This window comes from Peromyscus californicus, unplaced genomic scaffold (assembly GCF_007827085.1).
Source record: "Peromyscus californicus insignis strain IS unplaced genomic scaffold, ASM782708v3 Scaffold_2__1_contigs__length_46816999, whole genome shotgun sequence".
In the NCBI taxonomy this organism is placed as follows: domain Eukaryota; kingdom Metazoa; phylum Chordata; class Mammalia; order Rodentia; family Cricetidae; genus Peromyscus; species Peromyscus californicus.
Window position 1 is genome coordinate 26060487 of NW_026294540.1, and position 14417 is coordinate 26074903.

At 53.0% G+C, this 14417-nt stretch overlaps 1 protein-coding gene across 3 annotated transcripts in view; it reads left to right on the forward strand.

The window, feature by feature from the left end:
- Positions 1–14417, forward strand: part of LOC128120242 (NADPH--cytochrome P450 reductase) — a 50532-nt gene that overhangs the window by 29376 nt on the left and 6739 nt on the right. For 2 of the 3 annotated variants that reach the window (XM_052753988.1, XM_052753989.1), the window contains exons 2-3: positions 1095–1286; positions 12736–12784. In XM_052753988.1, the coding sequence (XP_052609948.1) occupies positions 1108–1286; positions 12736–12784 (228 nt within the window). In that variant the 5' untranslated portion in view covers positions 1095–1107. Of the gene's footprint in view, positions 1–1094; positions 1287–9838; positions 10088–12735; positions 12785–14417 lie in introns of those variants that run through there. The other variant, XM_052753986.1, reaches the window with a different exon arrangement.

Consider the following 14417-nt stretch of genomic DNA (forward strand, 5'->3'; position numbering starts at 1 on the left):
GTGTGTCCCTAGGACCTATGGATGTCAAACTAACCCAGGGTTTCTAAGTGCCAGGGTGCCAAGCTGTGTATTCACCATAAGCCTCATCGTTAGTTTCGCCCGTTCTTGAGACCCAGGGTCTCTTGTAGATGCACTGTGGTCAACCAGGATCTCCAGGGTTCTTCTCAGGGCCAAGTCCAAAGACTTAGAACCATGCCACAGTTAGACAACTCAACAGCCCAGCCTTTGGGGTAAAGTACCCGTCTCTCTCCTAGGGTCTTAGCCCACGCCTTGTCTTTGTGGAGTTGTGTGGGGGTCTCTGCAAACACTGTGGCCAGCAGAGTGTCAATTCTGGGGAAGCAAGAGGGAAATTTGGTTCAACACCACTCAGTAGCCGGTGTTGGTTCAAACTTCAAGCAGGTTATTTTAGGCATATTTAAGCAGAGTACAATTTGGGAAAAAAAAAGTTTCCTGGTGATAATTAACTCAATCTTATGTGTATAACAAAGCTTAAGACATGATTACATTGAAACTTTCATAAAGTACAAGTGACATCTTCCATAAAGATAGGTTCTATAGATTAACTAAGGGAGCAGGCTCAAGGTAAATAATGCTCATGATAAGGGTCCCCGGAAGTGCTGTAGATCAACTGAGATAAACGTAAGAGTCTGGGAGAGCCGGTGTGACCTGTCCATATACATAGCTCAGAGGTCACCAGGCTGTTACATCCATTCACAGCCTTCTGGGCAGAAAACAGGTTATATATTGCTCCGTTTGAAGAGACAACCACATGTGTTTAACTTTCCTGGTTTCCCTGGTGCTTAATTGTGAGTACAAGGACTTCCATGTTTCCTGCAGGGTTGGAGATGCTCGGGATACTGGGAGCCCATGGCTTCTGTTCTCGTTGTTGGCTAAAGAGCTCACCCTGCCCTTGGCTGACACCATTGGGGTAGTGTTGGCTCTTTCCTAGGCTGTGGCTGCCTTGCTGAGTTAACTTCCCTCACTCGGTCCATGCAGCCCTCCCTCCCGCTGAAGTGTTCAGATGGGTACTCCTGCCAGCCCCAGGGGCGCTCTACCCCTCCTCCCTGACATCTGCCGTCTCTCTCTGCCGACAGTTCTATCACCGACATGGGGGACTCTCACGAAGACACCAGTGCCACCATGGCCGAGGCAGTGGCCGAAGAAGTGTCTCTTTTCAGCACGACGGACATGGTTCTGTTCTCTCTCATCGTGGGGGTCCTGACCTACTGGTTCATCTTTAGAAAGAAGAAAGAAGAGGTACCAGAGTTCAGCAAGATCCAGACAACGTGAGTGGCGTCCCTCAGAGGCCCCTTGGCTACCCCTTTTGCTGGGCATCCTTGGCATCTCGTCCTTCCATGCTGTTCTCTGTGTTGGGGCTGTTGGGTATAAGAAGCGAGATTCCTGGGCATTTGAGGCTTGAGTGTGGGGGTGACCCTATGGGTAGATGACGCTTTAAGTCTTCGTTAATAATAAGACACACACCACACACATACACATGGAAGAACAAAGCAGAGCTGGATTTACTCTCCCCATGAGTGATCTTCTGAACCAATGTCTCCTGAGGTCTTTGCCCACTGTTTTCCAGACCCCTCCATGTGCGGCTATGACGGAAGCAGTCTTGGCTTCACTGAGTTTATAGTCTCTTGCTGGGCCAACCTGGCGAGATGTTGAACCTTTGTCTCTCTCGGTTTCTTGGTCTACCTAGTGGCCCAGAGCGCCACTCTTCCTGGGCTCTGTGGAGTACTGGATGAGGTCATGGCATGAGCTTACCCACGGGGCCTGAGTTCTCCTTCCTGCTGCATGTGTTAGTGCCAGAGTATAGTCTGAACCAAGCATCCTAAGGACCAGTGAGATGGCATTCCATGAGAGAAGCTGAGGCCTGCAATACAAGCAGTTAAGTGGAGGCAGGAGGGTCAGGAGTTCAAGGGCATGCTAAGCTATGTGTCAGCTGAGCTATCTGAGTCTGTACCTCAAAAAAAAAAAAAAAAAAAAAAAAAAAAGTCTGTTGAGAGCGTGGGAAGTGCTTTGTAGAAGGGAGTTTCCGGAATGCTTTAATGTACATTATCTGGCTGGGTGTTCACCTCCTGCCCCTTCTCTCCTTGCCCCAGGCAGTGACAGGCCCAGGGCCTGATGACTCAAAACTAGCCGAGCTAGACTAAGGGACATATTCCAGGACTTGCCTCTGCACAGGAGCTTGGACCCTGTCCTGCAGGTTGGGTCACACTGGAGGCTGGGGACATGGGAAGGGCGAGTGAGCTGGCACCCACCTGGTCAGGATGCATTGTGGGGGAGGGCGGCAGTGTTTGTGGTGAAAATGTGTCCTACTGAAGGGGAGACGGAGAGTGAGCTGGCCTGTGTCCCACCGTCTGCTCTGAGCAGGACTGTGGGACCTAGAACTGCCTCCACTTTATTCTCACCGTCACTGGCCCTGGCCTTGGGAGGTATCTGAACACGACCGCCAAGCCTCAAAACTCAGGCCTATGCCGACCACTCGGGAAACTGAGGCAAGAGTGTCACCTCATCTGCAGAGCAAGCTGAAGGCTTGCCGGCGCAACTTAACAGAGAGCTTGTCTCAAAAAACAAAAAGTCAGGTCAGGAAAACAGCTCGTTAGGTAAAGACGCTTGCCCCCAAGGCTGGCAGCCTGAGTTCCATTCCTGGGACCCACGCGGTAGAGAGATAGAACCAGCTCCTGCAGGCCGTCCTCTGACTTCCACAAGTACACTGTTGCTCGTGCACCTCTCTTTCTCTCTTTCTCTCTCACTCTCTCTCTCTCTCTTACACATACACACACACACACACACACACACACACACACACACACACACACACACAAAATAAATGTAATTTTAAATAAAAGTTGAAAGCCTGCCGCGCGTCTATAATCCCCCCCCCCCCCCCGAGGTGGACGCAGAAGGATCAGGAGTTGAGGGTCACTCTGAGCTATACAGCAAGTTGGAGGCCAGCCTGGGCTACATAAGATCATGTCTCACACAAAAGCAAAAAGGAACTGAGACGCGAGGGTGAGGAAAGGTGCTTTGTGGAAACAGGTTATAAAATACTTTAGTGTGCCTCCTCTAAGCAGGACCCTGTGCTGCAGCCCTGAGCTAGGCTGGGTAGTACCTTTATCTCTCCCCGCTGAGGCTGTGACAGATTCCCAGCTTTCATGGCTGGGCATCTTTAGGGTGAGACTGGGAGACACATTCCTGGAGGAATCCAGGACCCTGTCCTGAGGGTAGAGCCACACCTAGGCTACTGTGACTAAGGGATGGACCTGTGAGCTGGAATCCAGTCTCTCCAGCCTGGGCTGGCCCTGGGTACATTCCCGGGGTGGGAGCACTATTTGTGATGAAAATGTGCCCACCTGGAGATAAAGGACCAGTAGCCTGGTCCTGCCCTCCAAGCTGGCCCTGTTCCACCATTTATAAAATGGAGGTCCTGCTGCTCCCCAAGAAAGAATATGAGATGCAGAACCACCCCACCTTCTTCAGGGACTAGCCTCAGCTACAGAGCAAGGTCAAGGCCAACCTAGGCAACTTCAGCAAGATCCTGTCTCAGAAGTCAGAAGTTATCAGCCTTGATGGCGCATACCTGTAACCCCAGCATTGTAGAAAGAAGATCAAGAGTTTAAGGCTGCCAGGCAAGGTGGCATGTGCCTTTAATCTCAACACTTGGGGGACAGAGGCAGATGTGATTGGTTGGTCTTGGGTTTGGGTTTTTGTTTTTGTTTTGAGATAGGGTCTCACAGTGTAACCCGTGCTGACCTCAAACTCACAGTGATCCTCTCTGCCTCCCCATTTCTGGGATCAAAGGCATGTGCCACCTGGTCTATTTTTCCTTCCTTCCTTCCTTCCTTCCTTCCTTCCTTCCTTCCTTCCTTCCTTCCTTCCTTCCCTCCCTCCCTCCCTCTTCCTCCCCCCTCCTTCCTTCCTCCCCTCCCTCCCTCCTTCCTTCCTTCCTTCTTCCCTTCCTTTCTTTTTGGTTTTTCAAGACAGGGTTTGACTGTCCTGGAACTCCATAGACCAGACTGGCCCTGAACTCATAGAGATCCACCTGTCTCTGCCTCCTAAGTGCTGGGATTAAAGGCCTCCCATTTCCCCCAGCATAACATATATTCTTATCATGGCTTCTGGTGACTTTCAGAAATGTCATAAAATCTTTGAAGGCCTTAGTAGGGGGTATCGTGCTATGGAGCATGAAACCATTGGGCATGGGTTATGCATGTATTTGTGCATACCTGCAAGTGTGTGTGTGTGTGTGTGTGTGTGTGTGTGTGTGTGTGTGCACGCATGTGTGTGTATAGATGTGTGCCATGGTGCATACGTGCATGTGTTGAAGTCAGAGGACAGTGTGCAGGAGTCAGTTCCCTTCTTCCACAATGGCGGGGGGGGGGGGGTGGTTGGGGGGGGTCCTAGGGATCCAACTCAAGCCGTTAGGCTCATCGGCAGACTCTTCCACTCACTGAGTCGTCTCTGATCTTGTTTCTCTTTCAAGGGCAAGTCTCATGTAGCCAGGCCAACCTCTGACTTGTTGTAATGGATTCTGATCCTCCTGCCTCCACCCACCCTGTGCTGGTATTACAGTTACACACCACCTCACCTGATTTATGTGGTGCTCATATAAAGGGAGGGGGCAGCTCTGTGCATGTGAGGCAAATGCTCTCTCAGACTGAATTCCGTCCCTGGCCCGAAGGGTGTGGATGCTTATACAAGCCAAATTAACAAGCCAGCTGTAGTCTGGGCAGCAAGCGCTCCGAACACAGGTATACAAAACAAGTCAGGAGGTGCCCCTGGGACCCGGGTGACTCTCCCTGGGAGTGCAAACCTCTGTGGCCCTCCCACAAATCTAAATGTGGCTCTCTGAACCTCTGAATACTGTCCCTGCTGCCACTGACCATGTGTGGCCATAGACACCAGAGCCTGGAAATACCTACTTTCCTGGGCCAGGTCAGCATCACTGTGGCAGGAAGCCAATTGGGCCAGTTTATCCCTCCTGGGGTGAGAGAGGGCTTACTGCCCCGAATTTTCCCTTGAACTCCTCTCCTGGGCAGAATTCCTGCTGAGAGCGGTACCCTACAACAGAATGGAGCTTGTGGCATACCCCAGGCCTCACTGGTATGAAGAGAAGGAGGGGATGGTGTCTGCTTTTGAAAATCCTGACTCACAGTCACAAACATCTGTGCCAAAGCCTCAGAACAGAACAGTCCCAGCCCTGTACACAGATTCCCCCGGGGTACACTGTCTTGGGGTCAAAGGTGTACAAAGTTAGGGAGCCTAAGAGGTGGGGATTGATTGCGACTTGGGATGGGGAAAGTGTTCCAGAAAGGGCTGCAGCGTGACTAGCTCCAGATGCAGAGCAGGATTTGGGCAGCGGGGTGGTGTCCATAGGTGGAGGAGGTGCTCGGGTGAGCTGGGGAGTGGCAGGCGAGTGTGGGAAGTGTAGTTAGGAGGACAGGTTGGGGCCAGATACCAGAGACTATGAAGTGACAAAATGACCAACCCTGATTTCACAATGGCTGCATCCAGGTAATAGGGAAGGCAGAGGGAGGGCTGGGAGGAGGCTGGAGAACCATTTCAGGATGTGGTCCCTGAGAGGTGATGCTGTCCCCTGAGGGGAACTACTGGCTGCCTGGAATAGATAGGAGGGTCTTGACTGTGACATGCTGGCTGGAGCAGGTGTGGGAAGGAGAGTCTGAGAGGTAGAGTTTGGGGATGCCCTGGAGTGTTGGGTAGGGCTGGTTAGGGCTGTGGATGGAGGGAGAGCCAGATTTCAGAGACTCGGACACCTTCAGAAGCAGTGGGGGATGGGCCATGGAGAGACGAGAGCAGGGGCTTTCTAAGGAAAGAAAAGTTAAGCCAAGCATGGTGGCGCATGCCCGTAATCCCAGAGAGTTTGAGGAGCTGGCTCGGAGGGTTGAAGTGTCTGATGTGCAGTCGTGGGACCCCGAGACAGGGTCCCCGGCACCTGTGTGACGAAAGCCAGGCGTGGCTACGCATCGCTCTAATCCCAGCGCTGATTGCCTAGAGTCAGAGGTCAGCTCCCAGGAGCCAGCTCTCTCCCTTCAGCATGGGCGTTCCAGGGCTTGAACTCCACTGTCAGGCTTGGCAGCAAGCGCCTTTTCCCACTGAGTTGTCTCACTGGACTCTGCTTTTAGACATCACACAGTTAATTCTGCCCCCACAATCCCCAGGGTCACTGTAGCCCTTCCCCAGGCACGTTCGTTCTCATCCTTGACTGAGGGATCAGAGCTTTGTCTTTAGATTTTTAGGTTGGATTTTTCTTAAACTCAGTATCTTAAGACCCATTTATTGCACTTGATGATTACACCATATGCCTTTCTCTTTGTGGAGAGGAGTCAGGTATATTCAGTTATAAATTTCACATAATAAAATCCTTCTTCTCATTTTTTTTTCAGTGCTGGGGATGGAACCCAGATTCTTGTGCATGCTCAGCAAGTGCTCTACCACTGAGTCACACCCTGTTCTAAAACCTTCTCTTTTGAACTGTACACGTGGGTCCCGGGGATTGAACTCGGGTCATCAGGCTTGGCAGCAAGTGCCTTTACCCCCTGAGTCATCTTGCCAGCCCCGTGGTTGAGTCTTGACACATGTACAGTTATGCAATCAGTATCGCAGTCATCTAGGTCCCGTCTCCCCAAAATGCCCCCCGCCCCCCTGCCTCGTAGCGTAGGTAGAACTCGAGGGCTGCTCATCTGAGAACGGCCGCTTTTCCTAAACGGCATTCATTCCGTCAGTTTTTGGCTTCCATCCATTCCCATCTCTCCCTTGCAACACTAGTGTGAAAGAAACTCCAGCCTCTCCTTTCATAGTTTCCTACGATCTGCATTTGGCCCATTGTGCCCTCTTGGGGCCTGTTTAGAAAAGCCGCAAAGCCTCTCATTTCCTCAAGTGACCTTTATTTGGTGATGACTCGCCTTTGAAATAGCAGCACCGCCCGGAGTCAAGGCCTCAGGCAGCTCTTACGTCCGTCTTTATCTTGGCGCGTCAGCAGATGCCCGAGCGTAAGGGGGTTCTTGCCACTTGCAGTCAGGGCCATCCTTTCTGTACACGTGTCCTTGCAGCAGCAATTGCAAAACTAGCAACACAGATGTGCTTCTCGAAGAGGGAGGCCTGGCTGCAGGGCGGCTCAGCAGTTAAGATACTGTCTGCTCTCACAGTCCCCAGGGACTTGGTGCCACAGTCTGACCTTGGAGGTCACACGTGGTGCACAGATATATGCAGGTGAAACACTCATACACATAAAATGCTAAAATAAATCTTAAAAAATTCTTTTAAGTGAGGCAGACATTTAGGAGGGAGCTGTCATGTGCAGGGTGGGCAGGGCACCGAGCCTGACCCAGAAGTGGCGTGCAGAGGTCCCTCTGCCTGCCCGAGCCTGGGACCTCTGCTGCTGCCTGTGGAGGTCACCTGCGTTTTTCTGCTCTCTGATTAAGTGGCTTCCGCCCTTCCTGTTGCCCCTCCAGATGTGACCTGTCTCAGGGTAACTATGCAGCAGAAGTGCTTTGACCCACTAAATCATTTCATTGACTGTCCTAGTGTGCCACAGTGATGGGACACTGTGACCAAAAGGTCAGTTCGCTTATTTAGTTTACTCAGCTCATCCCCAAGCCTGAAGTAGCCAGAGCTGGTTCAAACTTGGGGAGTCTGGCCCTGGAGAGTTTATTTTAGGCATATATTTAAGCCCTGCACAGTTTGGTGAAAACTCTCCTGGTGATACTTAACTCAATCTTGTATGCACAATGAAGCTTAAAGAAGTGACCACATCAAGCCGGGCGGTGGTGGCGCACGCCTTTAATCCCAGCACTCGGGAGGCAGAGGCAGGCGGATCTCTGTGAGTTCGAGGCCAGCCTGGTCTCCAAAGCGAGTTCCAGGAAAGGCGCAAAGCTACACAGAGAAACCCTGTCTCGGAAAAAAAAAAGTGGGGGGGGACCTGCATCAAAACTCTGTAAAGAACACGTGATGGGTTCTATAGACTGACAGGCTCACAAAAGGGTCTGGGGTGGTGTGGTCTCTGTCACACAGACAGCACAAAAGGCCACTAGGCCCTTAACCACCTTTCGGGGGGGATAACAGTTTGTGCATCGTGACTCCTACAGAGGAGTGCTACTTCCTGACTTGCTTCCCGTAGCTTGCTCACCCACCTGCCTGCGCTCTCAGGGAACCCAGGAACAACAGCCTAGGGATGGCCCCACCCACAGTGGCCCGAGCCCTCCCACATCAATCACTAATTAAGAACAAGTTTGCCTACAGCCGGATCTTACGGAGGCATTTTCTCAATCGGGGTTCCCTCTCAGATGACACTGGCTTGTGTTAAGTTGGTAAAATTAGCCAGCGCGTTGGCCTTGGCTTTTGTTTTCCCTTTTCTTATGTTGTCTCATTAGCCCAAGCTGACCTGCCCTTTGCTATGTATCTGTGTAGAGGATGCTACTGAACTCCATTTTTCCGGTCTCCACCGTTGAGTGCCGGAACTACAAGTGTATACATCCCATTGATCCCATTCACAGTTGATATGGTGCAGGGGTTGAACCTGGAGCTTTGTGTGTGGTAAACAGCTACTCTGCCCACTGAGCTACAGCCCTAGCTTTGGTGGTTTTCTGAGACAAACGTACTCTGTAGTCTAGGCTAGCCTTGAACTCTGTCCTCATGCCTCAGCCTCTAAGATGCTGGCATCAGCGATATGCAGAGATGTGTGCTGCCACCACCAGGCCCAGCCCCTTTTCATCCTGGCCTGAGCCTCTGTCAGCCCTCCACCTGCCCTTGGCTAGCTCCAGACCTCCTCTGAAGCAGTTCTCCTAGGGCTGACCCTGTAGAGAGCTGTGTCCGCTTTCCTCTAAGCTCTGTACAGACCTGGCCGTTGCCGAGGCTGAGCATCCATCCTGCTGGGACCCACTGTCCCACTCCCTGCCGCCGCCGCCGCCGCCGCCGCCGCCGCCGCCGCCATAGCTGAGTCTCCTTCTCATCCCCCTTTCTGCCTGTCAACCCCGTGGCCTGGAGACATTAGTCGCCAGACAGCCAGGCTCTGCAAGTTCAAAAGCAGCTTCCCAGGTCCCTCCCAGGCAGCCGGATATCCCAGGAGGAATCCGTTCTACCCCACAGAAAATTAGATTTGAGTTGCTTCAGCTTTCAGAAGTGCTTCTCCTCGTTGCCTGGGACGGGAGCATAAAAATGCACCCCCTCGAGGCATCTGGGTTCACCCAGTGACTCAGTGCTCCCCTCCCCCCCCTCTCTTCTTGCCCACTCTGGTGGCCTGCAGCTGACTTCAGAGGCGCCCTGCTCCCAGTGGAGGGGGGCTAATTGGAACCTCTCAGGCTCTGCTGTGGAGCCACGTGGTATCTGGGCTCCCACAACTTGGGCCAGCTGCCACCTGCACAGGATTCTGGAGTCTATGCCTGGGTACCAAGAAAGGGGTTCCCTAAGACCTTCTGCTGGCTGTCCCCGCTGCATGGGGCGGGAAGGGAGAGTGTATCTCCCTGTAGTGCCCAGGATGTCCCCAGTTGTCTTTAGGGGCTCTGGCAGCAGCGATGGCTGGCTTGGTTCTTACTGCTGCAACCTGCACACGTCTGTGTCAGGGCTGGGACAGCTTTGTTCTCTATCTTTTTTTTTTTTCTCCTAATGGGAAAGGGGGAGGGTGCGGGGAGCGGGGCTCTGATATAAACAGTTACCAAGGATACTGAGTCGGGGGGTGGAAATGTTCTCTCCTTCCCTCAGTCCATACAGAAGGGGGGGGTGTTACCCCAGCCGCAGGGGATCATGGGAGGCTGCAGTCTCAGCCCCGCTGGAGCTTCCAGATGTTGCAGAGTTCACAGACTCATGGGGACAGAGGCAAGCAGAGGTGCCGAAAGATTCTGAGAGGACTTCTGGGGTGTCTGGTGGCGCTTTCAGAGTCTCTGGGCCCCAGCAGCCAACTCCACCACACTGAGAATGGACAGAGCTGAACTTCCTTTCTGTCGGCTCCCAGCCAGCTGCAACAGAGCTCAGTGTGGGACCCTCCTTTTTCCTTAATCCCTGGTGGGAACAGGGGCATCATGGGATGTGCATACTCATCTCCGCCGGACGAGCCCACCCTGAGGTCAGTTCCAGCCCCAGTGCAGATGTGCGGGTCGCCTGTGGGCAGGGGGTACATGGCTGCCATCCATTACCAAAGGGAGAGGCAGCTTCTTGGGCTAGGGTCCAATGGCCTGCTGTGAGCTGACCACCCGGTGGGTGCTACCAAGTCTGCTTCCCTGAGCTGGCTGGGGGCTGCTCCCAGGCAAGCGGGGCTGCCCAGGCGAGACATAGTGCAATTGTTCAGGAGAGGGTCCTCTGACTCCTTTTCCCCAGAGGCCACTGTCCCTGCTGGATCCCAGTGAGTGAGGGGAGCAGATGGGGAGTTCTTCCTGTCCCTTAGGGCCAAGGTGAAGCTAATCAAGAGATAGGCGTTGGGCCTCAAAAGTGTTCAGGAGATGGTTTGGTAAAGTGCTTGCTACACGGGCATGAGGATCTGAGTTCGATCCCCAGAGCCTGTGTAAAAAGCTGGGCATGGAGGCAGGCTTGGAATCCCAGCACTGGGAAGGCGATGGGCGGGCAGGTCCCTGGGGCTGGGTGCCCGGTGAGCCAAACCTGCTTGGCGAGCCCTAGGCAAGTGAGAGACTTAGTCTGAGCAAAGCGCCTGAGGAGCGACACCTGAGGTTGACCTCTTGCTGCCCCCCCCCCCCAAGAAGTGCTGGGTGTCATGGTGTTTGCCCTCAGGGTCCAGGAGAGTGTCTCCAGGCAACCTGTCCAGGGCTCTCACCTCACTATGGCCAGAGCCGGGCTGGCCTGGAGTTTGGACCCTTTCACCTACAGCAGGAGACCAGCTGTAGGCCCTGTCCAGCTCACCCCCAGCTAGTGGCCCCTAGTTGGTGCCCTTGGGAGCCTGCTGCTCTGTCCCTTGAGAGCCACATGCTCTCAGAGAATGGAGCCCAGCCTTTCCTGTCTCCCTTTGCCCTGTGCCGCCTTAGGCTGCTAGGTGTCTGACATCACAGACTGGCCCAGACAGCTGTTCACTTTCCAAGAAGACGTTTGTCCCCTTGAGTGTCACCAAAGTTCCAGGTGCCTGGCAGGGCTCAGGAACGCTGTGGAAGTCAAGTTCGGCTAGTAGCTGAGCCCTTCAGACAGTAGGGCCGGATGTCACATGCCTATGTGGTGACAGGGCCTAGACTTGCAGCCAGCTCTGCCCCGGACATGGCTTCTCTTCTGCTGTGACTTTCCCGGACTCCAGCTCAGGGACAGGACAGGCCCTTGGAAGACAGAGATGGCACGTTCTAATCCCCACCCTCGGCTCCTGGCATGGTGCCCATTCCCGCCCTGCCTGCCCCAGCTGGAGATGTGACTTCTATGGAAACATCTGTCTTTTGAGAAAAGCCAGGAGCTGGCTTCTCAGCCCAGAATGGGTAGGGAGTGGGAAATATTCCCCAGAGGCCTCTGTCTACCTCTGCCTGCCAGATGCTGGGTGGGAGACCTTGGACCAGCCATGGAGGAGAGCCATGAATTGTGTGCCGAGTGCCAGGCAGACACACACACACACACACACACACACACACACACACACACACACACACACACCCCTAGTTATTAAAGCCAGTCCTCAAGGGAAGTGCCCCATGGATGTCTGTGCCCTGTTACGGATGGTGGCCTTGATGCTATGGGGAGCCAGGGAAAGGTTGTTCTGAGGAAGCTCCAAGTCTGTGTTGAAGGACAGCAGAGGTTTGTAGGAAGGGGTCAGGGAGGCCAGGCCAAGTCCAGGGAGAATCAAGTCGTGTGTCCACTCACAAGGGTATGGTGAGTCAGTGACCTGGCCAGAGAAGCAAGAGCTGGGATTTCTTTTTAGAACACCACCTCTCACACCAGTCTCTACACAGGGCTTCTTTTTTATTGGTTTGTTTTTCAAGATGGTTTCTCTGTGTAGCCCTGGCTGTCCTGGAACTCGCTCTGTACAACCGGACTGGCCTCTAACTCAGAGATCCGCCTGCCTCTGCCTCCCGAGTGCTGGGATTAAAGGCGTGTGCCACCACTGCCCTAATGTCCTTATTTTCTTATGCATTTGTGTGTGTGTGTGTGTCTGTATGAGGATGGGTCTTCATGAGCATGCACATGAAGATGGGTATGTGGATGCCAGAAGTCACCTCAAGTTCCATAAATGCTGCTCTTTGAATCTATGTATGTATTTTGTGTAAGTGTATGCAGCTGTGGGCACAGACAGGCGCTGGTTATGTGGTGCTGGGTCGAAGCTCCTGTCTGTCCTCATGATTGCAGATCAAGGCCTCTTAATTGCTGAGCTGTCTCCGCATGCTCCCCCACCCCCCCCACCCCCCACCCCACCCCACCCACCCACCCCCACCGCGCGCACTCGAGCACTTTCTGACATCGAGTTTCCCATTGGCTCACTGTCTCAGGCTGGGGCTGGACCCTCCTTCAGCTTGTGCCTGCGGTGACCGCAGAGAAGAAAAGAGAGGAGATGGAGAGGGGCCAGACACTGGGAAGGGAGCATGGGCAGATGAGCAGGTCGGATGGACTCAGAGCTGGCCTGAAACTGAGTGATCTCTGTAAGCTCGTTGATGGATTTGAGGCACACAACAGAGAGATTAGACTAGTCTCACTATTGGCTTCATCACCAGGGGCTAGCCCAGGTGGGATGTCCCTGTCACACCCATCCTGTAACAGCTGCATCTGTCCCCATCGAACTGTCTTGTTTTTCAGGACCTCGTCCGTCAAAGAGAGCAGCTTCGTGGAAAAGATGAAGAAAACGGTGAGATTCTTGCTTCCGCTCTTCCTAGAGCTTGGCCTTGGTGGGCACCGAGGGGGCCTGGAAGAGGGTCTGACAGGAGGGCCGAGGGCCGTTGGAACTGAGCAGGCCAGAGCGCTAGCTATGAGCATCCTCATCTTACCACAGCACAGGGGCTCTGCTTTTACTTTGGCTTTCTTGGATAAACTAAAATGTGAAAACACACCCCACCCCCTTATTACCAGTGTTTACAGTTTTGAGTCCATTCCCCAGAACCCACATAAAAAGCCAGACAGGGGCTGGAGAGATGGCTCAGAGGTTAAGAGCAGTAAAGCAGTAACTGTTCTTCCAGAGGTCCTGAGTTCAATTCCCAGCAACCACATGGTGGCTCACAACCATCTGTAATGACATCTGGTGCCCTCTTCTGGTGTGAAGGCATGCAGGCAGGACACGGTACATAATAAATAAATCTTTAAAAAAAAAAAAAAAAAAAAAAAAGCCAGACAGGGTATCATATGCTTCTAATTCCCGAAGCTCACTGGTCAGCAAGCATAGCGTAATCAGTGAGCTCTGGACCAGTGAGAAGCCTTGTTCCAAAACCAAACAGTGATGGCACCTGAGGAATGACACCCGAACACCCGATGTAGTCCTCGGGCCTCCATGGGTCCCTGCTGACACATGAATACACACACACACACACACACACACACACACACACACACACACACACACACGCACACACACACAGTTGGTACGTTGGAAGCCAAGTATGGTGATATACACCTGTAATCCCAGCAATAAGAAAGCTGAGGCAGGAAAATCAAAAGTTGAGGTCAACCTGAGCTACCTAGTAAGACCCTGTCTTAAATTTACAGAGGGCCAGCGATGGCTCAATGCTAAGAGCGCCGACTGCTCTTGCGCAGGACCGGGTTCAATTCCCAGCACCCACATGGTGGCGCACAACCGTCTGTAACCTCAGTTCTAGATGCAGCCTCCAATGGCGCCTGAGTACACGTGATGGACACATACATACACGTCAGATAAAAACAAATATAGGCCGGGCGGTGGTGGCGCACGCCTTTAATCCCAGCACTCGGGAGGCAGAGCCAGGTGGATCTCTGTGTGTTCGAGGCCAGCCTGGTCTACAGAGTGAGAGCCAGGACAGGCACCAAAACCACACAGAGAAACCCTGTCTCAAAAAACCAAAAAACAAACAAACAAAAAATAAATATAGTTTTAAAATTGAAAAGTATGAAGGATAGATGTAGCTGCTGTGCAAATGTCTGTTTTAAGACCTAGTGTGTGTGTGTGTGTGTGTGTGTGTGTGTGTGTGTGTGTGTGTGGAGAGAGAGAGAGAAAGAGATTTCCTTGAGACAAGGTTCTCTGTGTAGCCCTGAATGTCCTAGACTCACATCTGCCTGCCTCTGCTTCCCGAGTGCTGGGATTAAAGGCATGCACCACCACTGCCCGGCTTATTTTCATTAGTTTTCAGTTATGTGTATGGAGGAGGGTTGTGCACAGCAGTGCGGTGTCCACTGAAGCCAGAGGTCATTCAGTCGCTGGAGCTGGAATCAAAGGTGGTTGTGAGTCACTTGGTGTGGGTGCAGGGAACTGAACTTGGGTCCTCTAGCCATGCCTCCAGCCTCTGCCTCACTCT